This window comes from Nematolebias whitei, chromosome 7 (genome assembly GCF_014905685.2).
Source record: "Nematolebias whitei isolate Nwh7 chromosome 7, NemWhi1, whole genome shotgun sequence".
NCBI classification, from domain to species: Eukaryota; Metazoa; Chordata; class Actinopteri; order Cyprinodontiformes; family Rivulidae; genus Nematolebias; species Nematolebias whitei.
Genome location: NC_056504.1, coordinates 41,616,965 through 41,643,095, shown reverse-complemented (window position 1 = coordinate 41,643,095; position 26,131 = coordinate 41,616,965). Strand labels below are relative to the sequence as shown.

General features: G+C 37.7%; 4 protein-coding genes across 5 annotated transcripts in view; 1 reads left to right on the top strand and 3 right to left on the bottom strand.

Moving 5' to 3' along the window:
• rhebl1 (Ras homolog, mTORC1 binding like 1) overlaps window positions 1-4,379 on the bottom strand; it is a 7,378-nt gene extending 2,999 nt beyond the window's left edge. For both annotated transcript variants that reach the window (XM_037679576.1, XM_037679577.1), the window contains exons 1-6: window positions 3,973-4,379; window positions 2,756-2,827; window positions 2,594-2,661; window positions 2,313-2,395; window positions 541-597; window positions 401-448 (exon numbers count right to left, since the gene is read on the bottom strand). In XM_037679576.1, the coding sequence (XP_037535504.1) occupies window positions 401-448; window positions 541-597; window positions 2,313-2,395; window positions 2,594-2,661; window positions 2,756-2,827; window positions 3,973-4,024 (380 nt within the window). In that variant the 5' untranslated portion in view covers window positions 4,025-4,379. The remainder of the gene's footprint in view (window positions 1-400; window positions 449-540; window positions 598-2,312; window positions 2,396-2,593; window positions 2,662-2,755; window positions 2,828-3,972) is intronic.
• Window positions 4,380-7,054: 2,675 nt separating this feature from the next.
• LOC119412838 (zinc finger protein Eos) lies at window positions 7,055-10,068 on the top strand. The gene is made up of 7 exons (XM_037679875.1): window positions 7,055-7,079; window positions 7,128-7,232; window positions 7,423-7,677; window positions 8,130-8,297; window positions 8,394-8,543; window positions 8,787-8,918; window positions 9,200-10,068. The coding sequence occupies exons 1-7, from the start codon at window positions 7,055-7,057 to the stop codon at window positions 10,066-10,068; spliced, it is 1,704 nt and encodes a 567-aa protein (XP_037535803.1).
• A 2,904-nt stretch (window positions 10,069-12,972) lies between these two features.
• LOC119412555 (40S ribosomal protein S26) lies at window positions 12,973-15,492 on the bottom strand. The gene is made up of 4 exons (XM_037679575.1): window positions 15,411-15,492; window positions 13,526-13,703; window positions 13,269-13,399; window positions 12,973-13,064 (listed from the first exon to the last, which is right to left on the bottom strand). The coding sequence occupies exons 1-4, from the start codon at window positions 15,411-15,413 to the stop codon at window positions 13,029-13,031; spliced, it is 348 nt and encodes a 115-aa protein (XP_037535503.1). The 5' UTR covers window positions 15,414-15,492; the 3' UTR covers window positions 12,973-13,028.
• Window positions 15,493-18,053: 2,561 nt separating this feature from the next.
• fkbp11 (FKBP prolyl isomerase 11) lies at window positions 18,054-21,613 on the bottom strand. The gene is made up of 6 exons (XM_037679574.1): window positions 21,209-21,613; window positions 21,064-21,126; window positions 19,049-19,136; window positions 18,859-18,892; window positions 18,674-18,744; window positions 18,054-18,299 (listed from the first exon to the last, which is right to left on the bottom strand). Exons 1-6 carry the CDS (start codon window positions 21,335-21,337, stop codon window positions 18,091-18,093), a joined length of 594 nt encoding a protein of 197 aa, XP_037535502.1. The 5' UTR covers window positions 21,338-21,613; the 3' UTR covers window positions 18,054-18,090.
• Window positions 21,614-26,131: the final 4,518 nt, after the last annotated feature.

The following is a 26,131-nucleotide window of genomic DNA, read 5'->3' as shown; positions in this document are numbered from 1 at the left end:
TGGTTTTGGTTGTCAGCAGCAAAACTGGCTGATCCACTCTGAGAAGGTGCTATTTAAAAGACTGAGCTGAAAACAGCAGCTCAGACTGAGGAAGTCTCTTGGATGAGAGACGAAACGTTTCTACATTTTTTTTTGTTTTGTTTTTTTGAATGTCCAGAGGACCAGATTGAACTTTCTTGGATTTTATTTTTTAGTTTTTGCCCCAGTGAAACGAACCCAGATGCGTCAGTGGCCAGACAGATAGTAAAAATGTCAAAATAATATAATTCCTCATAATGATTTAATAATAGCATTAAACAAAACCAAACATATCTGATATCCGACAGGTGGTGCCCCCTCATGTTGGGAAAACGACCCTGAAGTGGGAGTAAAAACAAACTTTTTCCATGTTAACATTTACCTTTCCATGTGGAGATCTTTTTTATTTCCTACAAGAACAGTCGGGACCCTAAAAAGAAAAATGTGGTTGGAAACAAACACGTTACTAAAAGAAAATTCAAAACATAATCTCAGAAAATGGAATAAGCCAACTAAACTTACTGAATTTTCCCAACCATGTCTAGCAGCTTGTCATGTAGAACCTGCACAACTTCAAAACTGGGCAAAGACAACAGAGTAAGTTTTAGACACGTTCCCTTAAATTTATAGGAACAAACTGTTAGTCCAACACTTCCACATCTGGGTACAGCAAAGACTAAATGAGCACTTTATGGTGCTTTTCCATAACACAGTACAGTATGGATTAGGTGAACTGAATCTGTGAACTTTCTGGCTTCATCAAACAAAAGGTGTGTGCTGGTGTTAGAGGCTCTATTATTCACGTCTACAGCTCATGATTCTCTTCGGCATGTTAGACATCCCCAAGTGTTTCAACATTGGCTTGCTTAGAAATTTGAACAAGTCAGTACTAAAAATATTTGATCAGTTAAAAGACGATACCTCAAGGGAAGTAAAGTATCACATCGTCCGGGACTGGATGGCTTTAAACTTCTTAAGCTTCAATGAGAAGAAGTCTGAAGTCATGCTGTTCCATCCCAGTGGCTCACTCATGAACCAAGACATTGACCTTTTCTCTCTAGCCCCGCTAGAGAAACAAAAGGTGACTAATCTGGGGGTGATAATGGACCCGTCCTTAAAACTCAACAGTCACGTAAACATGATGGTCAAATCCTGTTTTTTTTCAGCTGAGACGGCTGTCTAAGCTGAAGCCTATACTCTCCAAAAAGAACCTTGAGACAGTGATCCACGCCTTCATAACATCTAGGCTTGATTACTGCAATTCACTTCTGTTTGGAATCAGTCAGTCCTCGATTGCTCATCTACAACTGATCCAAAATGCTGCAGCCCGATTTTTAACTGGTACAGGCTATAGAGAGCACATCACGCCAGTTTTGGCCTCCCTGCACTGGCTACCCATTCACCTTCGGATCCATTTCAAAATTCTCATGTATGTTTTTAAATCACTGAACAGTTCCGCCCCATCCTATCTCACTGATCTTCTGCAGCAATATGTCCCACCGCGCTCTCTGAGGTCAGCAGACCAGATGCTTCTCTCAGTCCCAGAAACCCGTCGTAAGCTCAGGGGTGACAGGGCTTTCTCTGTTGCAGGTCCACGACTGTGGAATGAGTTGCCACTGAGTGTCCGGCAGGCTCCCACACTCTCAGTCTTTAAGTCTCGCTTGAAGACCCACTTCTATTCGCTTGCCTTTAACACGGTGTGATTTGTTTTGGTCCGGTCTGTTCTCTACTCTGTTGGCCATTTTAGTTAGCTTCTGCTGCTATTTGTATCTGTATTTCTATTTTATGTTTCCTGTCTGCTGTGCATGTTTGTTTCTTTTGTACTCCACTTTGGTTGGCCTTGTTGCTGTTTTAAGTGCTATATAAATAAATTGGTATGGTATGGTATGGTATTATTGAATACAAAGTACTGCACTTTTGTGCGTTTTCAAATAAATGTTACTCTCACTCAAACACTATGAAATAATTTATATAAACTACTTACATGTGTCTGAAATGACAAGCACTGGACTGCATTTAATGTAGTGTTTTTCCAACCTTGCAGCTTTTACACTATAGGTCTCACTCACCAGTATACACAAACATAAGCAGGGCAGGGCAGTGCAGTCTGTGGAGTTTAGTGTCTTGCCCAAAAACATTTCAAGCATGCAATGAGGCCAGAATCAAACCAGCAACTTTCCAATTGGCAGATAACTACTATTCCTCAAACTGCAGCCACCCTGAGGAATACTGAGTGTACTATATATAATGTAAGCTTTGTTACTGGCATATAAATAACACCACCACACACTGACCTTTTCATAGAAGTCACTGAATAGACAAGGACATAGCCATGGATGTCCATTGAGTGGGACTGTGGGAAAATTGAGTATTCATCCTACAGACAATAGAAGACAAATTATAATCATATTAAATTGATCATCTTGCATAAAACACATCTGGTGTATAAATAAATTGGTCAATATTAGAAAGACTTTTTGAAAAAATGTGCTTAAAATAATGAACCATGTCTACTCTTCAAAAATATTGTGATTTAGAGCCCAATGTTAGTTTCTGCAGCAAAACAGCAACTTACTTGTCCAGCTGTATCAACTAGCTGAAGATTGAAGTCTTGACCATTCACATTAACCATTTTGTTAAAGGCTAGAAAGAAACAAGAATGAACAGGTGTTACAACATTCACATTTTATTCCTGATCGTTTTTAAAGCACTAACTGAACAATAAAATGGCACTTACTGTTTTCGATGGTGGGGTCATAGGAGTCAACAAATTGTCCTTCTACAAACTGTATTGTAAGAGATGACTTTCCTGTGTAAATGAAGATAAAGGATGGTTAGTTTACTAACAGTTTGCTGATTTGATTCTCAGTTCCACAGTTGGGTGAGACTGAGATGCTTCTGATGGAAGACGAGCAGCTTTTGGTGTGCAAGTCTGTGTGTACAAAGAGGTACAGGTAGATGGTAATCATTTTTAATCTGTTTTTACCTTTCTGTTAGAATATGTACATCTGATTATGTAAAATCTTTGCAGTTAAAACATTTAAAGAGGCTTTGTAAAGCACACTTACTGAAAACACCACTGCTATTTTTTGTAACCTAGTAATTTCATCAAAATGTATAATTTCCTAAAATCTGGCAAGAAGCATTTGTGTATTTTGGACAGAAAAACATAAAAATGTGCATTATGTGCAAATGTGCAAAATCACATTATTTTCTTCAACAAATAGTAAAAATTATGAATACAAAGTGTAAACGGTTTTTCCTGGCAGCCTCATTAATTTAAACACAAAACAAATGGGTGATTATCAAAAAAAAAAAAAAGGTAGTGCCCATATATAGATTTAAAAGCACTTTTACAGCCATAATAATTTTTCTATACCCTGGCCTAGTTAGTGTATAAAACACATGCAAGGTAATAAAAATGTCAATACATTAAGATTTATTATCAAAGTTAAACTCTTAAATGATGTGAAACAATGTTTTTATTAAACTGGGCAAACGATCTAGTGTGTTACTTGGAGACACTGAACCTATTTAAACTGTAAACAAATACTTTCCAAGCTAAGCAACAAAATGTGGTGCAACAGGCTAGCCGGCACATGAAGATCCCATGAACATAAACAAATGTTGCAACAGGTCAAGAGTGTTGAACTCCTAATTTCAGGGATTTCTATAATATCCACGCTGAAATGCCAGGCTAAAGGCTTCGTGGCACAATAGATACCACTAACGAAGCTAACTTGTACTTTTATCAGCACATTAAACAAATAACTTTAAGGATACAACATACAAGGTTGAATTAAATATGATAATCGAGAATGCACGCAACAGAAGCCCAACTAAACAAAGACAAGTGTGTTTTCTGTTGCTGGTTTGATACTCTCAAAAGGAAAACAAAGCCAGGATGTTAGCATGTTAGCCTGCTAGCTAACCAACAACAGCTGCTGTACTCACCTACGGACCGGTAACCTAAAACGGCGATCTTTCGGTACTTGGGCTGAGGCATTGTAGTGAAAACAGTGTTCAAAAGGTTCTGAAAACGTAGCACGCCACCTAGTTTTACGATTTAAACAAACTTTTATCGCCACATTCGTTTCGTGCGTCACGTGACAACAACAAACTTTTTCGGAGCTCTCTCCGCTGGGCCTCGCGCCACAGTTTCGGCGTTTAAATAAAACAAGTACAACCAGTACCTATCTCAAAAAGTACCCTCTTTTTGTGTGTGATATCGGCATCGGTGTCTAATGAGGTTTTGAAGCGAGAGTGGGGGGAAAAAAATCTCGTTTTAACCGAAATTGGAAACAAAAAAGAGCGAGTTCAACGCGGTCGCTAACTGCAAGTCGAACTGACGGAAATTGCCATTGTGTAAGCACACCGTCGTAAAACGAGCGAACACGTCAGAGAAAAGACATGAACGGGGCATTCAAGTTTATCTGTACAGCAGAGGTCACTCTTTGTACGTCCCAGTATGTTCCTGACAAAATTCTTTTTTAGACTTTTTCCAGGCTATTCCGATCTGCAGTGAGAGGTTCAGGTCATTTATGTCAACATATGTGAAGACCCATAGGTGCCAAATGACCACACAACTAAAAACTCTGTGTTTTCCATTTTTTTCATTGTTCAACAAACATCACATTTAAAGCAGAAATAGAAAACATATTGGAATTAAAAAAAAAAAAATGGAAAACGGAGAATTTGAAGTTTAATTAATTTTTTTTTTAAATTCGTAATGCGACTCATTTTGCCAGAACTCTTCACATATTTTATTCAATGGCCATTTTTTAATATGGTCTTGAGCAACACGTTTTCAAAATTCCTATAAATTCGCTTTGGAACAAAAGTGTGTGTTTGTGTGTGTGAGAGTGCTGTCTTAAACATTGAAATAATGACAAAAACATTTATTTGCTAATAAATAAAGGTATTCCAGGTTAGAAAAAAACTCCTTATCATGGCTTTTTATTCCAGTTACAATTTAAATGTTTGCTTTTTTGGTTAGATATGTCATAGATATCATATAAAAGCTTTTATATGATATCTGTGAGATATGTGGCTTCGTGCTGCGCTACCAAAACAGGGGTCAACACCGGAAGCTGGACGAAATTACTTCCGGGGAACGTCGCCGTCACAAACAGGCTGATAAAAATTCAGAATAACCTCAATGAAACGGCTTTGGCAGTGACAGGTAATATTTTGGACACTGGGGAACCTGTTAGTCTTATAAATATTCATACCTATCTGTTATTACCGTTTTTTAACAAGCTTTTCAGTCGGTACTTAGCCGTAGCGTTCAGGGTGGCGGTGGCTGCCATAGCAACCGCTACTGAAACATTAGGCTAATGGCTGTTTGTTGTTAGCTTCTATGTTAGCCTTTAATATGACGTCGAACAGACTTCAGTATCTAAATTAGCGAAAGACAGTAAATTAATGTCATAAAACAACTGTATTTATATATGCCATTGTTCGTATTTCTTCGTTTTAACCCTGCTCACCGATATAACAAGCTGTCATTAAGCCAGACTGTTGTATGGTTGTGGAGTTGAGTTTAGCTAACTTGGTAATTTCCATGACATACAGTAAGCTAACGTTAGCTACCAGCCAAGGCCGTCAACTTCTGGTACCTCGGTGTCGCGGTTACATAAACGCTCAACAGTGTCTACTTCAGATTAAGTGGGCATAGAAAAACTAAACCTTTAGATTATCTTAACTTTAAGAGATGTTAGTTTAGTTATGTCTGTGAATGGTAAGGTAAGAATCGAACCCAACTTGGCTACCAATATGGTCTGTAGTTGGTCAGACAGATTTAACCAGCATGAGCTAATTTCTTTTTTATACAAGGATTATGGTTAGCGGAAGCTAATGCTGTAGTTAAGAATTGGAGACGTCCAAAATGTATGAACATTCTTGGTAGTACCGCCGGAATATGTTAAATATATGCTAAATGTTGTCAATGTTTGGGCTTTAGTATGCATTAAAGCGTTGAATGTGGCAGATTCAGTCTTGCATTCGTAAACATGACAGTTGCTATACTTGCATTTATCCAGGTTGTCATTTGTGATGTGAATTTTGACCTACCTGCAAATAGTTGCAAAATTCCAGGAATACAAAATTTGTAAACTTGTTATGGTAACTAACTGGAATTTTAAATATAATTAAATTTTTCTACCTTTACAACAACCACATTTCATCATTGCTGCACCACGCAATGAAAAGTAAAAATTGGTCGTCACCTCGACAGATTAAAATAGTAATGTGCAAAAGTTTTGTTGAGAGTTGTGACTAGTTGCAGTTTAATTCAAATGTGTTTAGTTTTTATGTAGATAAATGATAAAAGCCCATGATTGTGATCAAATAACATGTAAACAGTTTTGTTCAGATTTCTGTGAATGAAATTTGACATCTGTGCATCAATTTAGATATTTCATTTTTTTGTGATATGTAGTTTACTGATTGTAAATTTGTTTTTATGTTAATACAATGAGAACAAAAGTCATTTTATGTGAATATTGTTGTTCAGAGTGGTGTGTATGAATTTAGAAAAGGATTATTGCAAAAAATGCAGAAATTGTCAAAATCCATTATTAAGGTTGTGACATAGTGATATTATACTTAATTAAATGAGTTCCTTTCTTAAACTTAGGGTCAACTTCATATGTGGCCTGTGACAGTATCTGCCTATGACTGAACAAAGTAGTAATACGTATGTTTGGGTATGATACAGTTTGTGTAAATTACCTTGAATGCTCATTTAATTCCTATAATTTTCACAAGTTTTCAATTTGGAAATTTCCAAAATTCCCCAGTTTAACCTTCTATGGAAACTTTTAGGAAATTAACTGAAAATTTTCTGCCTCCTTACACCCCTACCTGCAAATGTTTTCTCTTTGATAAATGAAGTTTTGAGTTTCACTTTAATGAATGCTTGAGGAAGTTATTCACCTTCAGCTTAAATTTAATTTCAGAATTCTTGAACTAGCATGGATGTAGATGACTGTAATGGCCGATCATACATATCAGGTAGGTTTGTATTTAATGGCAGATGTATCTGTTTTCTAAACTTAAGAGTATTGTTCCAAAGTGAAATTTTGTGTTTCTCATCTTTGTGTTTTCAGGTAGTGGAGACTCTTCGCTGGAAAGAGAGTTTTCTGGGGCCTTCGGAGGCGCAACAGTGAGCACCCCGAATAGCAAGGAGAACTCTCCAAGTCATTCCCTCAATGGTGAGTGTGAAATTAAGCCATCTTATCTTTTTGTTTCTGATACACTTTATTATGCACCTGTCTGTTAATCTTGCAGTGAAATGTTGTACACAACAGTATAAAACTTAAATTATTTGTGTAGGGGTATAGTTAGTGACAACTTTCATAACTAATGGCATGCTTTCTCCACATGGTGCCTGTGTCTCTGTAGCCAACTGCATCAAAGTGGAGCTGTACAGTGATGAAGACTTAGGTCGCGGTCATGAAGATGAAAAGACAGAGCGGATAGAGGAAGACGGTCCAGGTCAGGAATCGGAGTGTGGTGTAGGCTACAGGGAGCTCACTAATCCTGAAACCATACCAACTGGAGCCACCAGACTGCCAAATGGAAAGCTCAAGTGTGACATTTGTGGAATGATCTGCATCGGGCCTAATGTTCTTATGGTGCACAAACGCAGCCATACAGGTGACTCAGTTAGATTCAGATGAATAATTTCACTAAAAATATGTATTTTTTTTAAGTAAATAATCTGAATTGGAAAATATTCGTACATCTCATACTTGTCTTTTTCTAAGAACACTTCAGGACCTTGTAACTTGACAGTGGGTGATGTTAAGTTTGATTCTGTTTTACTTTTGAAGCCAAGGCTGTTTGAATTTGTTCCCACTGTTGCTGCTGTTGGCAACCTAATTCTAAAAACTGAAATGTCCGACAATGGCTGCCAATTTTTGCCTGAAATGTTCTGATATAACTGATGTGTTGTTTAGAAAAAAAGCAATGCCGTCTGGAATAATAATAATAGTAAAAGTGAAGCTGCTCAGTTGTTTTCCAACACTTTAGATGCCCTGGTACATTTGCAATATATATCTTATGTCATGTATTGTAAAAGAGAGCTGACAGATTTGACCTATCTGCAGGGGAGCGACCCTTTCAGTGCAATCAGTGTGGCGCCTCCTTCACGCAAAAGGGTAACCTACTTCGTCACATCAAGCTGCACTCGGGTGAAAAGCCTTTCAAATGTCCCTTTTGCAGCTATGCATGTCGAAGACGAGACGCCCTTACTGGCCACTTACGCACTCATGCAGGTAAGACAGATTTCAGCCTGATGTGTGTGTGTATATTTTTCTCTAGTAGAGGAGTACCTTTACATTTATAACAACATATTCCTACTATGTCTGCAGTGTCTTCTCCAACTGTAGGGAAGCCTTATAAATGCAGTTATTGCGGCCGTAGTTACAAGCAGCAGAGCACCCTGGAGGAGCACCGCGAGCGTTGCCATGGCTACTTACAAAGTCTGGAATCACAATCACTGAATAATGCACAAAATATAGGTAAAATATAGATGTTTTTTTTTTTTTCTTAACACAATGGTTTCACTTCAATATCCCCTTCCAAAAAAGATTGTACGAACATCTAAATTAGAAATGTAGTCTTCATCCTTAATGAGGTGATGCACAAAATCCTCCTCTCATTACCTTGTAGCTCCAAAAGAAGGTTTAGGAATTCTGTCTGAACATTAAGAAAAGAAAGAGGGAAAAAAAAAAAACATAACAGTTTGTTTGTACTCTGTCCAGGAGAGGAGATGAGAGAGCTAGAGTTTGTACCAGACTCTCTTCCGCAGCCCTCCTCAGACAAGATGGCATTTATTGATCGGCTCGCCAACAGCATCACCAAACGCAAAAGATCCACACCACAAAAATTTGTAGGTGAGCATTTAGTGTCAGTGTGGATGGTTTTAGGAAATTAACAAATAAAAATAATTGCTCAACATAAAGTATTTAATACCCCCAAAAGCTGAGGAAATCATTACTTTATTGCATTTATCAACAGTATTACTAAGTATTACTTACTTAAGATCTGCACAACAAATGCAAGTCTTGGTAAGCTGGTTATTTATCTGAGTGAGCTACCTGCTATTTTATAAAAAAAAAAAAAAAAGATATTTGGATTCTGCACTATCATTAAATTGTTTGTCTCTGTGTTGCAGGGCAAAAGCACATCCGGCTCAACTTTGCAGATGGACCGTACGAGCTGACAGCTGATTTGGATAAAAGTGAAGACCTGCAAACAGGGGACCTTGAAGCACCACACTTTACTGGCCTTGGAGAATACACAGTGGGTGTAGCAGGTAATAAAGGAGTGGCATCTGACAAACTTAGGCCTCTCCACCTTCCCACCACTCATCCTTGTTTGACAGAACTCAGGCCGATCCACAGCTCCACTCACACTTCTGGCGCTTTAGGCCCAAGGTTGGATTGCACAGGGACTGGGCTGGGGGCTGCAGGAGGAAGGGAAGCTGCCGAGGGTCACGAAGACCTGCCTGCTGGTCGAAGCCATGCAGCCTCACCTAGCAATGGTTGCCAGGACTCTACGGACACAGAAAGCATGCCAGATGAGCTGTGCAACAGCACTGCTCCCCTTCCAGCGTTGCACAGTAACAACGGGCATCACCTTTTTCACTCTAATAACCATGTCACAAGACCTCCTCCCACCTTTCGCCACAGAAGTCAGGACAGATACAGCCCCATCTATGCCAAAGACCACGAAGTGGAAAGAGAAAATGGGGGACACTCAGCCCTCCCACCTCCTGCCTTTGCTCCAACCTCAAGCTCACCTACAGTACCCTCCTCCACTTCTAAGGAGGTGTTCAGGGTTGTTGATGGGGAGGGGCGAGCGGTGCGTTCCTTTCGTTGCGAGCACTGCCGTGTGCTTTTCCTGGACCATGTCATGTTCACCATTCACATGGGCTGCCATGGTTTTCGACAGCCTTTTGAGTGTAACATCTGCGGCTACCGCAGCCAGGACCGATACGAATTTTCTTCACATATTGTCCGTGGAGAGCACATCAATGACTGAAGTGAAAAGTTAGGACAACTTGCTTTACTCTGAGTTTATTTTCACACAAACAAGGACCTGGCTAGATTTGTTCTGCACATGAGCTAAAGGAGTCGCTGAAAGTGCAAACTGGACATGTATATTGATGAAAAGATCCATTTTTATTATTCTCTGTAACACTGGTTCTGATTGTTTTTGACTAAATACCAAACACATTTGACATTCAGTTTTAAATAAATATTCCTGAAGTAAGTGAACTTCTTCATCCACAAATGTGCCTTGCACAAAAATTCAAGATTCAAACTGCATGCACAAAATGTATTGGTCAAATCTGACTAATATCTATAACCTTAAAATATACCACACTTCTCCAGTTTAGTAAATATGACATACGAAATCCAAATATTGTTTGTAAATTTGCTTACGATTAATTATGTGCAGATTTACTTGCTCTATTTCAAAATAACAGAAAATGTTAGCAGACCTTGAATTTCTTAACATTTTCAACTTTGGGTTAGTCACTTCTTATTACACAAAGTGCAGATCAAATTCAAAACCCAGGTCCACATTAGTCACACTAAATGTTTGAGGGTGGTGTCGTCTGTGAATTAGCAATGCACTTTGATTTTTTTGAATGAAGGGATCTATATATATATATATATGTGTGTGTGTGTGTTTGAAAGAATCTAAGGACCTTTTATTTTTAGTTGAAAAATGAATCCCTTTGCTTGTGTTGATGCCATGTGGGATAGTGTATGAATTGATTTTTTTCTGACTGCTTTTGTTGCACTGATTCCTGCCAGAATTGAAACATTAAACTACTTTATAGAATAATTTAATGATCTGCACGTCTCAAAGTGTGAGGAAACACTGTTGGGTTGTTCTGCTCTGATGGGGTCAGAAATCACAGCTAAGAGTGCTAAGAGGTTATCGAGTGTTTTCTTTTAAATAAAAAATACATTAAATCATAATCCATCACTAATATCTAAAATATTTATTTTTGCTATATTTAAAATGATTATGGTGTTCTGTAATTGTATTGTGCCTTTCTTCACTTTATTTCCCAGACTGGAGCTGCCAGCCTTCATGTCTTAAAACAGATCTTTGTGGGTGATACTCGAGGTCAAGTTGTCTATTTTGAAGTTTTACTGTAGCTGTTTTTAAGTGAAAGAAAAAAAAAGTTGTTTTCCAAGTAAATTTACTGCCATGACTAAATATGGCTGTCAAAAGTTGAATGACAAAAAAAAAATCCCAATCAAGAAGCTTCAATGGTAGCCATCCATATTTTAATAGTTTGTGATCTATTATTTTTGTTTTGGTTTGATAATTTCTGCAGAAATTTACTGTCACTTTACACACTTTTGATTCAATTTCTTTATGTAACATCAGATTCTATTTATATATTACTGTCCAGATGACAGTTTGGACCTTAAGAAATCAGGATCACAGATTTCATTAAAAAAATGCTTAGTGTTCATCTTCTTTGCATATGAGATTATTTACAGTACCAGATATTAATAGTAGTGAAGTTATTATGAAGAGTATGAAAGCTGCTCTTTTTTTTACTATTGACAGAGTAGTTGTAAAAAATAAAAAGATCAAAATATAAAATATTTGCTGGTAATCATTAAAATGGTCTAGACTTCTGCCCTTTAGCTTTTGTGTAGTATGATGGTATTTATTTACATTGGTTTTTCAGCTTAAATATTTTTTTAATTATTGCTAACCAAATTGAAATATCAGCTGTTTGGCTCTAAAGTGGTTGTTAGTGTTGTAAACACTTCCCTGTTTTGTCCTGCTAAACCCAGTTGTCACCTGATGGTTCAGGGTTAAGTTTTTTTAGATGCAAGGATGTGCAGACGTTTCAAAATATTTACGAGAGAACATAGGATTTTAAATTGAGTGTGGTTTAGTAAAGCATCAAATACTTTTTAGTTAAGCCAAAGAATCACGATCAGTGACCGGTAGGCACTTTCTCTTGATATCTTGGCAGAAATTTCAAATGTTAACCGTTAAATATGGACAAAGCTGAAACTTATCAAAATGATTTAAAGCACTTTGTTTTGTGGGATTCTTTAAAGCGAAACGTCTCATTTCATGTGAGAAACAATGTTCCAGGGCCAGTTGTTTAATTAAAAAAAAATTGGAATTGTGAAGTCAAAAGAGTGTTGTGCCATCTGATCAAGAGCAGTTAGATAACTGACCCTTTACTGTGGTTTTGTTCAATCCGTCCAGGGAAGGACCCTTTTGATTTATTCATGTGCCTTTAGTTGGTATTTTTGATCAGCTGCAGTTCATAAAAACTGAATAGTTGTGAATTACAAAAAAGTTTGCGCATAATCTCAAATTATGCTAAAACTCAATTATTGGTCAACTCTGGCTAGAACCCACTTTACAAGTTTTCAAACTTCAAAGCAACCTTGACAGAGCTCTTTAAAGAAACAATGTTAAAAAAAAAAAAAAAAACTTACGCCAACTGAATTTTTCTTTTTGAGCAACTTTACATGGGTTAAACGTTTGGCTTTGTATTGTGGCAAGATTATATTTGTGCTTTTTAACGTGATTACTGTACCAAAGTAATTTCCCACAAGCCAACATCTGATTATATTTGTATTTGATTTTGAGGGGAAAATTGTCAACTCCAGCTCAAGATATATATATTTTTTTTTTAAACGTCCACTTTGTGAGGTTTTCCTTCTGTGCTTCTTTTGTCTCCTGTTTTTGGTAGCTTGGAAAGCCTAACTTTTGTCTTATACTGCTTAAAATAACAGCAAAGCCTTTCTAAATATATGTAATTTTGCATCTGCGTAATTTGATCCTTAACTGCTGTACGGTTTGTACTGTAAAAGTTTACTTCAAATAAAATAAAAAAATTTGAGCAACTCTTTTGTACAACCACAAACTCTATAGAATTAACCACACGAGTTGTGCAGATCCTTTTTATTTTACTTTTTAGGTGTACAGCATCTTCAGATTCTGCTTTACATGGGTTTTGGAGGAGCTCTCGGTGCACCGGCCTGTTAAAATAAAAACAGTGAATCAATACATGCCTCACACTGCAGACATGCACATTTGTAAATTGTTTTTTAAACTCCGCTATGTAAACGTTCATTTCAAACTATTTGTAGTCTGACCTGTAAATGACTTTGTTTTGTTCAAAGATAGTGCAGTACTGACAGGCCATTAGTTGATCTGAAAGGATTTGACAACTCTATACTCACAGTGGGCCTGAATCTTGGTGGTGGGGTGCGGTCTTTCCTGGCCTCACAGGAGCGGTTTCTCACTACCTTGCTGTGGATGGCACAGCTGACACAGTAGTGCAGCTTCACGTAGAGCTTGGGCAGAACATATGCTGCAGAGAGCATGATACAGATCAGGGTCAAATACCAAAACTGCACTTGTGATACGACACATTAGATACAAATGAGGAGTTGGATACCTAAGATGAAAGGCACACTGGCTCAGAAAATTCACTTACAGTCAAAAACACTGGCCTCCGAGATGTCTCTCACGGCCGCCGCCTCCACAATGTTCCTGATGACAAACTTTTTAATGGCCTTGTCCTTGGGGACACAGCGGGCGCAGTTGGTGCAGCGGATGGGCTGCACATGCCCACGGCCCTTCTTGGCACGACCGTTATTTCTCCTTTTCTTGGTCTGTATAACAGAAAAAAGATTTTGAAATGTTTTTTTTTTTTTAAAGGTTCAGGAGCAACAGTTGATTAAAAGTTTCAAACAACTATTATAAACATACAGTATTTGACAACTCAACATTGTGCCTATGTCTATTTATTTCTATAGCACAAAACCAACAAGTTTACTCAAGTGCTTTTTTTTTTTTTTAAAGCAATAGATAAATATTCAAAAAACTATAATAAAATACAGAAACGCACCATAAAACCATTAGCTCTAACTGGATCTCAAATTCCAACTGAATTAAATGCCTTAACAAAATTATGGGGCTTGTGCATGAATCGAAGTCAGTTTCAGTGGCGCCATTTATGAAGCTGTCAACTATTCCACAAATTTGGAGCAACAGCAAAAAAAACAATCATCACTGCATTTTAATTTGGATTTAGAGACTTAAGAGAAACTGGTTGACCAGAGTACAGATGTTAAAGAGATTGCAAATAAGATGGTGTTAAGAGTTTAAAAAGAAAACAGTAAAATCTTAAAATCAACCTGGAAACAGACAGAAGGCCAAAGGAGAGAAGCCAGGACTGAAGTTACACATTCTTTAGTACCTGTTACGAGCTGTTGCATTCTGGACGTTTGCAAATGATACACAGACAATAATTCTAAAACATTGTTACAATAAGTTTGACTGAGAAATAAAAGCTTGAATTACTTTTTAAATCTTGATAGGAAGATTCGTCTTCACCTTGGTGATGACTCTTAATTGGTGGAGTTTTACAACTTCATTAATGTATTTGTCAAACTTAAAAGCACTAAATGAAGAAGACCTAAAACAAGGAGCTAAGAATACAATAATACAATTAATGAAGCTGAGGACTTTAATCCCATTTTCACAGAGATTAAGGTTGGTTTTTTTTTAACTGAGTTTTAATGTCATACAGACATTACAAGAGTGGTTTAAGTTGATTGATGCCTTCTAGCTTAATGAGCAGATGAACCAGAAAATTATGAGTAAAGCAACAGAAAGTGGTGTTTGCTCAAAATGGTCACCAAAAGCAACATATAGGTAAAAACGTAGTGGCTCTTTTATTGACCCTTGAGGGACCCCGTCCATGAGTTACTGTACTGACAATCTAGAGCTCCACTTCACCTGCGGTGGAGTATTTCAGTAAATGTGACTGCCATGGTCTGAAAATGCCATTTGAACCTCACAAAACGAGCCATAAAGATGTTACCATCATAAGATCACGTTTTTCACTTCATTGTGATGAAATAATAAATTCTGTGTCGTCTTGTAGTGATATTTTTTGACCAAGTGTTCATCATGAGATGGTTGCGGCATCTTGTACCAAGCGCCATTTCAAGACACAAACTTTGTACCGTGCGTTTACGAATTACCAAATTTAGGTCTTGAAATTGCTCGATTATGAACACATCTGAACTTATAACATTATAACTTATAACATTCACTGGGTCTTGGTTTATGTTAGTGGCGGAATATTTAGCTGCATCTGACCTAACGCATGCACAAAAAGGCTAGCATGCTAGCGGTTAGCATTAGGCCCCAAGTCATTTTTCACTCGCCTACAGAGATTTAAACTTCTGTTCTTAACACTGCGTGTTAACTGTGTATTTGTGACATCCAAAATACTATAATGATGTCAGAGATTTCGAGTAAAATGCAATAAATTTAGTTTGTTCCTGCCACCGTCAGTGAAACACACTCACCATGTTGCACGGGAAGCTGGAAAGAGGACCGGAAGAGGTTGAACCGAGAACAAAAATCAGTCCGCTCCGCCCTATATTTTTTTTAATTATGTAAAATTTTGATTTGTTATACTATTTGACATTGTTTTTAATATTGGAAAAATATATATTTTACAACTAAAAAAAAAAAATAATAAGCATGCTGTTTTATTTTGAACCAAAAGCTATTTACTATCTTAACTCGCGGAGGGATACAATCGAAATTTCCGGTTTTTCTCCCAAATTTTTATTACTCAAATGTAGATAAGTAGCATGACATCACCCAAAAATAAACAAAAGTAATGAATAAAATTGTGTTTTATTGATCGTATTTACCTTTTAACCCGTGGGATTATAAATCCTGTTTATGCTAATTAGTGACCTTTAGTTTTCCATCTGTTGTTCAAACTAAACCATCATGGACTGATTATTGTCAGAATAGCATTCAGAAACCTGTGTGAAATGCAAAAGTCCATGCTCGGACTGAATGTTTAAGTATTTTTTCTATGCTTACATGCAAACCAACTTTTTTTTTATTATACTTGGAACAAGAAAAAAAATTAAGATCTTATTTTAGTGAGATGTACAAATTTAATGTACAAACAGAATCTCTATTTGTATAACCTAATGCTCATCTGATGTTAGTATGTTGATATCTGATCCAAATTTATTTTTATTTATGTATTTAGCTGGTAATAAAATCTCATTCCTTTCATTTTGACTGCACTGAATTGATTCAATATAGAAAGATAAGGCCGTTTACAATGCTAGGCAGGTGTTAATGCTACCTGCAGCTGTTGTCAGTGCTGACCAAGCTTAAACACTTCACATTAATGGCAGGTTTGCCTTACACAAAAGTAGATTACATGTTGAATTGAGGTGTAAATGGTTTCATATCATTCTAGAACAGAATCAGCTTTATTATTGTTGTACCAAAATACAGTGAGATTATGTTCGGACAGTCGTCCGCCAGATGGGCAGAGTGCACGTTGCTGCTGGTACTGGAGCGCAGCCCCTTATTCTTTTTCAAAACACTTTTTTTAGATAGAAAAGGGGAAAAGTCCATGAGAGTAGGATAGTGGCTTTATAAAAAAAAGATCTTCACACCTTGTCCCATCAGGATGATTTACGACATATGTCAAACTCAAGGCCCAGGGGCCAAATGTGGCCCTTGTTAACATCTTGTCTGGCCCCCAAAGATGTTATTTAAACGTAAAACACTTTTTATCACTTTAATTTTTTCAGTAATCTTTGATTATGATGTCCAAAGTGCAACAAAGAATGTCAAATGAGACCAATCAAACTCTTGCTGAGGAATCTGCAACCAAGAAAAGATGTTGTGTATCTAACTTGAGTTAATGTAGATTCTGAAACTGGTCCTTACTTTGAAAAAGGTTTTAATGTTGGCCCCCTTTTGTAAGTGAGTTTGACACCCCTGATTTAAGACATCTAAAAATTTCTTCCAGCAAGCACATTTATAAACACGTTACATGTGTATTTGACTGCAAGGCCATGAAGCACTTCCAGATAGATGATAGATAAGATGTTGGTCAGCCATCAGTTCTGATAAGCCTTCACAGAAGTTCTCGGTTGTGATAGACAAAGCTTTTCCTTAGTTTACATATAACGCGGGAGAGTTGATAAGTCAGCCTGTTTTCGAGGCCAATCGGGGGAGTGAGATTCAGATAAGTCACAAGTGTTGATTTTTTTTTTTTTGGTCAGCCTTGAGTCCTACTGGATCCAAAATGGCCAGATTAGTGGGGATTCCACTGGTCTGTGATTACAAGGCTTCTCCAAGGTCATCTTCAACATGCTGGCGAGTCCCAAAGACACATGTGGCCTGCGATTCCCATAAAACGCTTCATTCGTAGTTTATCTCGTAAATAAGCTGATTTTGAGTACTCGAAGCACGAACCAAACCTTCACACAAACTTGGCAGTATTGCCATTGCTGAAACTGCTGCCGCCATCTTAATAGCCGATAGCGTTGGAATCCAGCGATGCCAGAGCAGAAACCCTGTTATCATAAATCCAATTATATAACATCTTGGGCATCCTCCTGAGACAGAACAGAAAGACACATCAGCTCCCATCCATGACATATCCTGCCATGTGAGTCTCAGGGGCATGAGGGCTCTCCAGGAGCCTGTCGCTTTGTTGAAAAGATTGTGTCGATTGCATTGAAAGTCCAGCTGACCAGCTCCATGACAGTAGTTTTAATTGTGGAAGATGTGTAACAGGAGCTCCGATACAGAGAGCAGAAAAAAAGCAGAACAGGCATCCACATTGCACGAGAGCAAGTGCAGAAAGCTGAACAGCTGTCCTATCTGAAATCTACCACTCCAAAAAAAAAAGTTCACAATATGACAAATTGTCTTGTGAAAGCTGAACAGCTGTCCTATCTGAAATCTACCACTCCAAAAAAAAAAGTTCACAATATGACAAATTGTCTTGTCAGTGGCAGAAAATCTCAGACCTTGAACCAAAATTGAGTGCAAAAATAAACACTAACGTGGTTGATAATTTACAGTACGTAATTCACCAAAATTCAAATTCAAATTTTCAACAGTAATACATTAAATTCTTGTCGTACACAATCTGCAACTGAAACAACACGAAGAACACAGTCATTTAAAAAGTTTATTGAATTTTGTGCCTTGTCCTTATTTCTTCTTGCTCTTCTTATCTTTGGCCTTCTTTTTGCTCGGCTTCTCGGCGCTGGCCTTTTTGTAGAGGTAAAGCCCCACCAAGCCGAGCAGAGCGGGCACCAGGGCCAAACACATGAGAGGGAACACATCGTTGATCATCTTCTGCCACGGCGTCTGTTGTGATAGTGAGATCACCTCCACATCGAACTGCAGAACGGCGTCACCTGAAGCAGATTCAGGACATTTACTGACGTGCAAGTTAGTCGACATGGATGCAACACATTTTGGTTTGTGCCAAATCTTAAATACTAAACATGATGCAAAACTGTTTTCCTTAAAATTTCCATTTGTGTAGAAAATACATGCACGTAAAAGTTTGTGTATGTCACGAACTATGATGAACAGAAGACTAAAAGATTAAAACGTATGCTTAAATGTTTGTGATTATAAAAAAAAACCTTTTGCTGCAAACAATGCACAAACAGACCAAAACTTTTAGCATTTCAAAATGGTTTATTCTGTAAAACTAGATACTTATATCATATTTATCAAACTCCTAATGACACCTATATGATTTTTGAGTTTATTTGTTGAGTACCTGGAATTGTAGGGGGGTAACCTTTTTTTCCATAAGCAAGATGAGAAGGAATAGTGGCTCTGATTTTTTGCCTGAATAGAAAAATGAAAAAGATTAAAAAAAAAACCAAAAAAAAACATGGACATTGTTTTTTGACACTGACTAAATGTGTTAAATGTGAGGTGAACTTTGCTTTATCCACGTACCCTTCACACACACCAATCAAGCTTTGCTCCAGACCTGGTAAAAAAAATAAATTAATGAATAAATCACAGTCAATCGGCAAAAGCAGCACATTCTGTGACAAAAGAAAAATAGTCCTGCCATCACATTTGAGCAAATTACTGACAATTCATGCCTGCAAGTTCAAGGATGTGTGGCCGCTTGTTAGCTTACCAGCAATAACCGTCCTCTTGCCCAGCTCGACAACGAGAGGATCCCTGGACAGTGATGAGTCGATCACCTTCCCATCCATCAGTTTCCCCTGATCAATACACAATTCAACAATGAGAAACGCTTAAATCTCAGAGAAGTGTTCGGTTAAATGTCTGAATTTGGTGTTTAAAGTGTATTTTTTCATGCAAGAGACGACCAACGTTCAATTAAGGTTGGAGAAATTATGGTCAATTGTTCTTTAAGACTTTGAAAAAAAAAACTAACATTGTGCTAAAACAAGAAACAATCTGACAGTCTGTTTGTTAGGGACAACAAAAAGTATTTTTGTAAAGTAAGTTTGAGTGATTATTTGAAAAAAATAAATAAATTTTTTTCAGTTTTGATGGTGAGTGATAATGTTTGTGCCGGTGTGTTTGTGTGACTGTCTGTTAGCAAAATATCTCACGAATCACTGGATAAAGTTCAAAGACACTCACAAAGAGTAATCGATGGACATCTGTCTACATATGATTAACTTTTGGAGTCGACCTGATTCAAGATGGCCGCTACACCCAACTGATCTTCAAAAACACAAAATGGGATATAACTCAGTCAGTTTTACAGATATTCTACTATCATTTGCTGTGGTGGTAGCTGAGATTGATCCCCAACACAGTCTGAATGGTGTAGTCTACATTTTTGTAGTGGGTATATCCCAGTAAAGTTAGTTTTACGTTGGACATTGGACACCCCTGAAGCCGTGGAGCACGAACGTCCATCGCAAAACTAACTTTACTGCCGTCGGTTACTGTGCTTAGAAACCAAAGTACACTGGTTAGTACAATTTAATCGTCAATTTATTTAGTTTTAAGCATATTGAACATTTCCAAATTTCTCTGATGCTTATATTTGATTAAATGAACAACAAACTTTGTGCAACAGTTGGTTTTGTATTAAAAACATGTTATAGAATTTATAAAACAGTAAGTTTGTGGTGGATGGGTTCACTGCTGAGAGCCAATTTCACCATTGTATGAGAACATACAATGATGACAATACATACACATTATTATTATTAATTATACAATAACTTGCTGGATTAGTGAACGTAATAAACAAGCTCTGCATACTGATAGATTGTAACAGAAGCGTTTCACTGTCGTTTAACATATCAATGACACGTGCCTGATGATGTCATTGGGCACTTTTAAGTGGGTATAAGCTTTTCTAGTGGGTATACTCCGTATAACCGCGTATCACATGGGCTACACCACTGGTCTGATCTTTGCAAAATAAAATAAAAAAGCATTAAATGTAGGATAATCTTTTTTGTCTGTTAGCAAAATATCTCATAACCCACAGGACAGATGTGAAAGAAACTTTCAGGGAATGATCAATGACTGAACATTGTCACACACTTTGCTGCTGTCCCTCAAAGCCACGCATTATCTCATATGTCCTTTGGAATTCAACTCAATTCAAAAATACTTTATTCATCCCAAAGGGAAATTGTTTGTTGTTGTAACTCGTTATCCTCATTTCATTAAGACTTCTGTAGACAGGAAGGATCTCTTGTAAAGGTCCATCCCACAGTGGATCCTAAGAAACTGGCTGCAGATGCATATTATTATAGGTGATAGTTAAAAAACATAAGCCCTCCCAACCAGTTTAAAGCATGCACTGGTCCCATTAAAGGGCCAGAGCTGTGACTGCTGACGTGTTTCACCTTCGGTCCCACAGTGCAGACACCAGATAAGACACATGAAGCACATGGAGACACGCATTAAACCAGGACATGTCCAGTCTGTCTCTCAGGACACCTGAGCCTGAAGCTTTTTGTGTTCGTTTCTTGCTCAGGCTCAGAGAAGAGCAGCGGACCCGCATGCTTCATGCAGACTGTGCCACATATACAACTCGTCATTAACTGGGCTGGTCCGGACCTTAAAGGGGAAAAATCCTCCTCAGACAGTTCGTTTAGGGGTTTTTTTTGTTTGTTTTTTGTTTTTTTTAATGAGAAAAGTGCGTGTTTGACTTACTGTGTAGTGGATTTGAAGCGTGTCTCCTATTTTAGAGGGCGCGGAGCAAGTTTCGGGCTTCACCTAAAAAGAGTCCGGAGAGTAAATGTTGATTCTGTGCTGCTGCAGTAAAAACATGACGGTGTTATAAAGAGTTATTACTCACCAACGTCTCCACCTGCAGCTCCTCCGCAGCATGCTCTTCATCCTGAGCGAGTCCACAGGCGCAGATGGCGGCGACCAGGAGCAAAAACATTGCTGTTTTCATGGTGAACTTTAGTGGGAAAGCTGCCATCTGGGAACTTGCGGCTAGCTGCTGCTTCTTCTTCTTTTGTAGCCGGCGGGAGCAGAGAGGTCAGAACCAGCTGCTCCGTCCGTCGATCGCTGTGCACAAAAATGGCTCAGCAGCAGGTAATGCTGATGTGTTGTAAAGCCGTGGCGATAAGGACTAGCGGACCGAGGACGATGTCCCTGTGTCCCACCACCTGGGTCCCCCCCAAAGAGCCCGCCTCAAACATTCCTCCAGCAGCATCCCATCAGGCAGCGGTGGCAGGAAGGCGGAAGCTGTGCTCCGCCGCGGCGCTAGGGGGCGCTGCCGTCCGGCCTCAGCACACAGACCACGCGTTCCAGTCTGGTTCTGTTGCGCCTACAACATTATTACTTATTACAACATTATTATTCCACCAACACGAAGGCCATAAAAACTTATGTGTTCTCTTCAATATATTTATGTAATATGTTGTTGTAAATTATTGTCTCAGTGTTTGTAACCCCCTGGCGTCTGTTATATCATTACTGTATACTGCATTTTATTGTATTGTTTTGTACTTTTTCAATAAAGATTAAAAAAAAAATACAAAATTATTTCACTAGACTCGTGAATGTTTTTAATTTATCATGTCCTACTACATCAGCTGTTTCTATGTTTGTTTCTTCGTCTTTGACAGCAATTCATCCTCCTAACCTACATTTACCCATATATATCCTTTGTCTTTTTCCTGGCAGCTGAATTTCGAACAGCCTTCTACCAATATACCCACTGTCCCTCCTCTGGACATGTCCAAACCATCTCAGTCTGGCCTCTAGTTTGTTTTCACCTGTGCTGTACCTCTGATGATCTCATTCCTAATCGTGTCCATCCTTTTAGTTCCTATAAGGAGAACCTCAACATCTTCATCTTTCAGTTCTTTCTGCTGTTTTTTTTTTTTTTTTTTTTTTTTGTGTGTGTCAGTGTCACTGTCTCCAGGCCATACAACATAGCATGACAGCACGATGGTTTGACCTGGGGTCTTTCTGTATGGAGTTTGCATGTTCTTCTCATGCTTGCAAGGGTTTTCTGTGGGTACTTTGGTTTCCTCCCAAAAACCATAAACATGCATGTCAGGCTGCCATCAGTCCCAGGCCTCCCTTGCAAAAGAGATCTGTGGTCTCAATGGGATTTGCCTGGTTAAATAAAGGTTAATAATAATAGCTGGTCTCACAACTGTCTTGTAAATCTTTCCTTTGACCTTTTCTGCTGAGCAACACGGTGGCGCAGTTGGTAGAGCTGCTGCCTCTCAGCTAGCAGGTTACCCCAGTTCAAACCCTGGTCTGGGGGGCTTTCTGAGTGAAGTTTGCATGTTCTCTCTGTGCATGTGTGGGCTTTCTCCAGGTACTCCGGTTTCCTCCCACAGACCAAAAACATGCATGTTAGGCTGATTGGTGACTAAATTGTCCCTAGATGTGAGTGAGAGAGTGAATGGTTGTTTGTCTCTATGTGTCCCTGTGATGGACTCGCGACCTGTACAGGGTGTACCCCGCCCCTCGCACAGTGATAGCTGGACATGGGCACTGGTGACCATCGTGACCCAAAATGGAATAAGCGGGTAAAGATAATGGATGGATGGATGGATATATATATATATATGGTATATAATGGTTCATTTTGTAGACCATTTTTTGATTACATTACCTGCTAAACTCATTACCTGCTAAAACTATGTTGACTGATTACTGGAGAAAAATTAAAATGGTTGACCTTGAACCAGACTCTTCTTTATAGGCTGTTTAGGATCTTAATAACACTCTAATAACGAAAATGTTGGGATTTTGAATCAAATTTCTGTTAATTCAAACATATGACAAAAAAAAAAAAAAATCCAATATGGAGCTTTACAATTCAATGTTTCAGAAGATTTTTTTTACACATCTTCAACTCTGATCTCTTGGTGATCCAGTTGGGGCAGAAGTCATAAACCTGTCATAAACTTCATCAACTAACTGTTTGTTAGCAAGAGGTAAATATTTCTGACAAGATAAAATGAGACTAATTGCATGTTTTAATTTGTGTGTTTACATAGTTCCTAAATAAATGCCTTGAATTTAATGCTTGTGGTTCTTGTGAAATTTCAACTTAAAGGTAAATGTGAAATTAAACTTACTGTTTAATTACATGCAACATTTTTAATCAACAAACAAGAGACGCTGTAGGAACTGCCGGTGATATAAAGACCTGTTATCTTCACCTATGACTCATAGCTTTGCTTATTTTTAGTCAAACGTGAGAGCATCATGCCAGGCGTAAACCTTCCCTTGGTGATGTCAGAAGGCCACAAAACGTCAGCAAGTCAGACATAAAGTTGTTCAGATAATGTGACATTAGTAAATGTACGACATTATAAAAACTACAGTCAAGTCACCAAGAAACATTCAGGCGAACACCCATACTGTATGTTATATGTTATTATGTGATGATTTTAGTCTTCTTTCTTTAAAAGTACATATATCTTGATGTCATTCACAGCAAACGCTATCTTAAATGCATGCTAGTAAATATTTATTTATTTGTTATAATCAAAATAGATAGTTTATGTCAGCTTTTGGTACTTGTTCAACTCCAAACTTATTTAAAAGACCTCCAAACGTGCACACACCAAATGGGATTTCAAGAAGTGATCTTCAATGGACTGCAGAATCTGTGGGTTAAACAAACCTGTCACAAAGGAGCAGGGTCTGTTAGGTTAATGCAAACACAAGATGATGCACATCAGTCCACACTGCTCATCACAATAAAGAAGCATTCTCAAACGTAAAGCACGTGGCTTAAATGTTATAGAAACATCATGAAATCAATTATTTGAAATGAAACCTGACTGTCTGAAAACTTAGACAGCAGACAAACAGAGACTGATGACTCAGCTCTGAGCAAACTGACAATAAAATACACTTCCTCCACTAAACCAGAACAAGATAAATGCATGCTGGTTAAACCACTTGTTTGCTTTTTTTCTAAATATTAATTGAATATTATTGGAAATTCAGTGATTAAAACAACCAACATTATCCAATAAGTCAACAACAAAAAACAAAACAAAAAAGATCTATTTAATCCAAATTAATCTACTTACTCAAATGTTGCCTGTCAGTCAGTTCTGGATGACAGTACAGTCATTACATTACACAGAGAAGTAGTTTCATAAATATTGCTCAACTTTGGTTCAAGTTTGTTAAATTTAAAAAAAGCATGGGCTTGTAAAATCTCTTTGTTTTAAGGTAAAACATGATTTGTGAATTTGTTGTTTTGCATATTAACATGCAGGTGAATCATCTAAAAATGTTTTTATTTGACTCCTGATAAACTTTGTAGGTTGATTTGTAGTGTTTTTAATAAAATTAAATTTAAAAAAGCATACGTGATGCCTCTGTTGTGTGTGACAATTCACATTTTTTGAAATGCTGTGGAATGTGCATCACAGCTCACTTTGACATTTAGTTTAAAGTATCAGATACATTCACACATCTAAACAAATCTGATTAATTATACATATATTCCGCAGCATGATGTCAACCAAAGACATGAGCCCCCACAGAGTCCTGATCCCATCATCATGATGTCTGGCTTTACATGACTAAACAAAGAGAGAGTGTCTAAATGATATTAAAAGCAGGAAACAAAGTTACATAGTTTAACCTCAGATTACTTGTACTGAGTGTGCGCTTAGTTACATTCTCCCAGTGAATGAAAATAACATTTTTAATACTGATAACCTACTTGTGTTTAGACTAATTGCCTGATTTCTCTGTTAATTGTGTTGCCAGTGGTAAAACCTGGAATATATGAGGCACAGTGAAGACATAACCAGCAGGTATAGAAACATTAGCTCCTGCCCTGTAAGACGAATCAAAACGAAAACTTGGTGATCTCTGTTAGAGCCACGACCACCGCAGATATCAAGCCACGAGTGTGGGAAGACAGCTGATAGGCCATGTTGACCATCGAAAACAGGTAAAGCCCCTGTGTAATCAATAATAACAAAAAGGACCTGTTGCAATGATTTCCATGTTGAGCAAACAGGCACCACCTTAAAAAGCTTTTACTGCAGCCAAGTGTTGGAACACAAATGTGTTTCAATTTTTCTGTTAGTCTTTTAGCAAAATATTTCCTGAGCAACTGGATGATTTTATTGAAACTTTTACAAAGTAAACATAAGATGCACCTCTACAACTGATTACCTTTGAGAGTCAATCCAATTCAAAATGGCTGTCACAACTAATTAATATTTGCTGACACAGAAATGGCTAAGTCAGTCAACTGAATGTGGCAGTAGCAGCAACAATATAGTAGTAGTAGTAGTAGTAGTGGTAGTAGTATGCATTTCTTCAAGGAATGCTAGGCCTTTACTTAGATCTTTGTTTATATTGTAGTAGGGTAGTGGATGCCATTCATTCCAGTTAACAAAGCTAATGGGATTTTTGTTTTTTTATGAGAAAAATAAAACACAATACAGGGTTCTGATCTTAAAAAGAAAAGTGTTTAAACAATTAGACTTTTTTTGTTAGGATCTGTCTTACTCAGGGACAGGCAATATTTTGTTTCCAGGGGAGCAAATTGAGTTATTTAAACCAATAAAAGGGCCACAGAGAAGACTGGAAAAGACTTTGTCCTTAAGACAGATAATCTGAATGAAATTCCCATGTCTTTTCTTGTTATAGAATAGTAGGTATTGCTTGGTTAAAAAAAAAGTATCCCCAATACCTCCAGGAATATAATCTGTAAATTGGCTCTCTTGTGACAACACTCATATAAAATATGCAACAACAATAACAATTG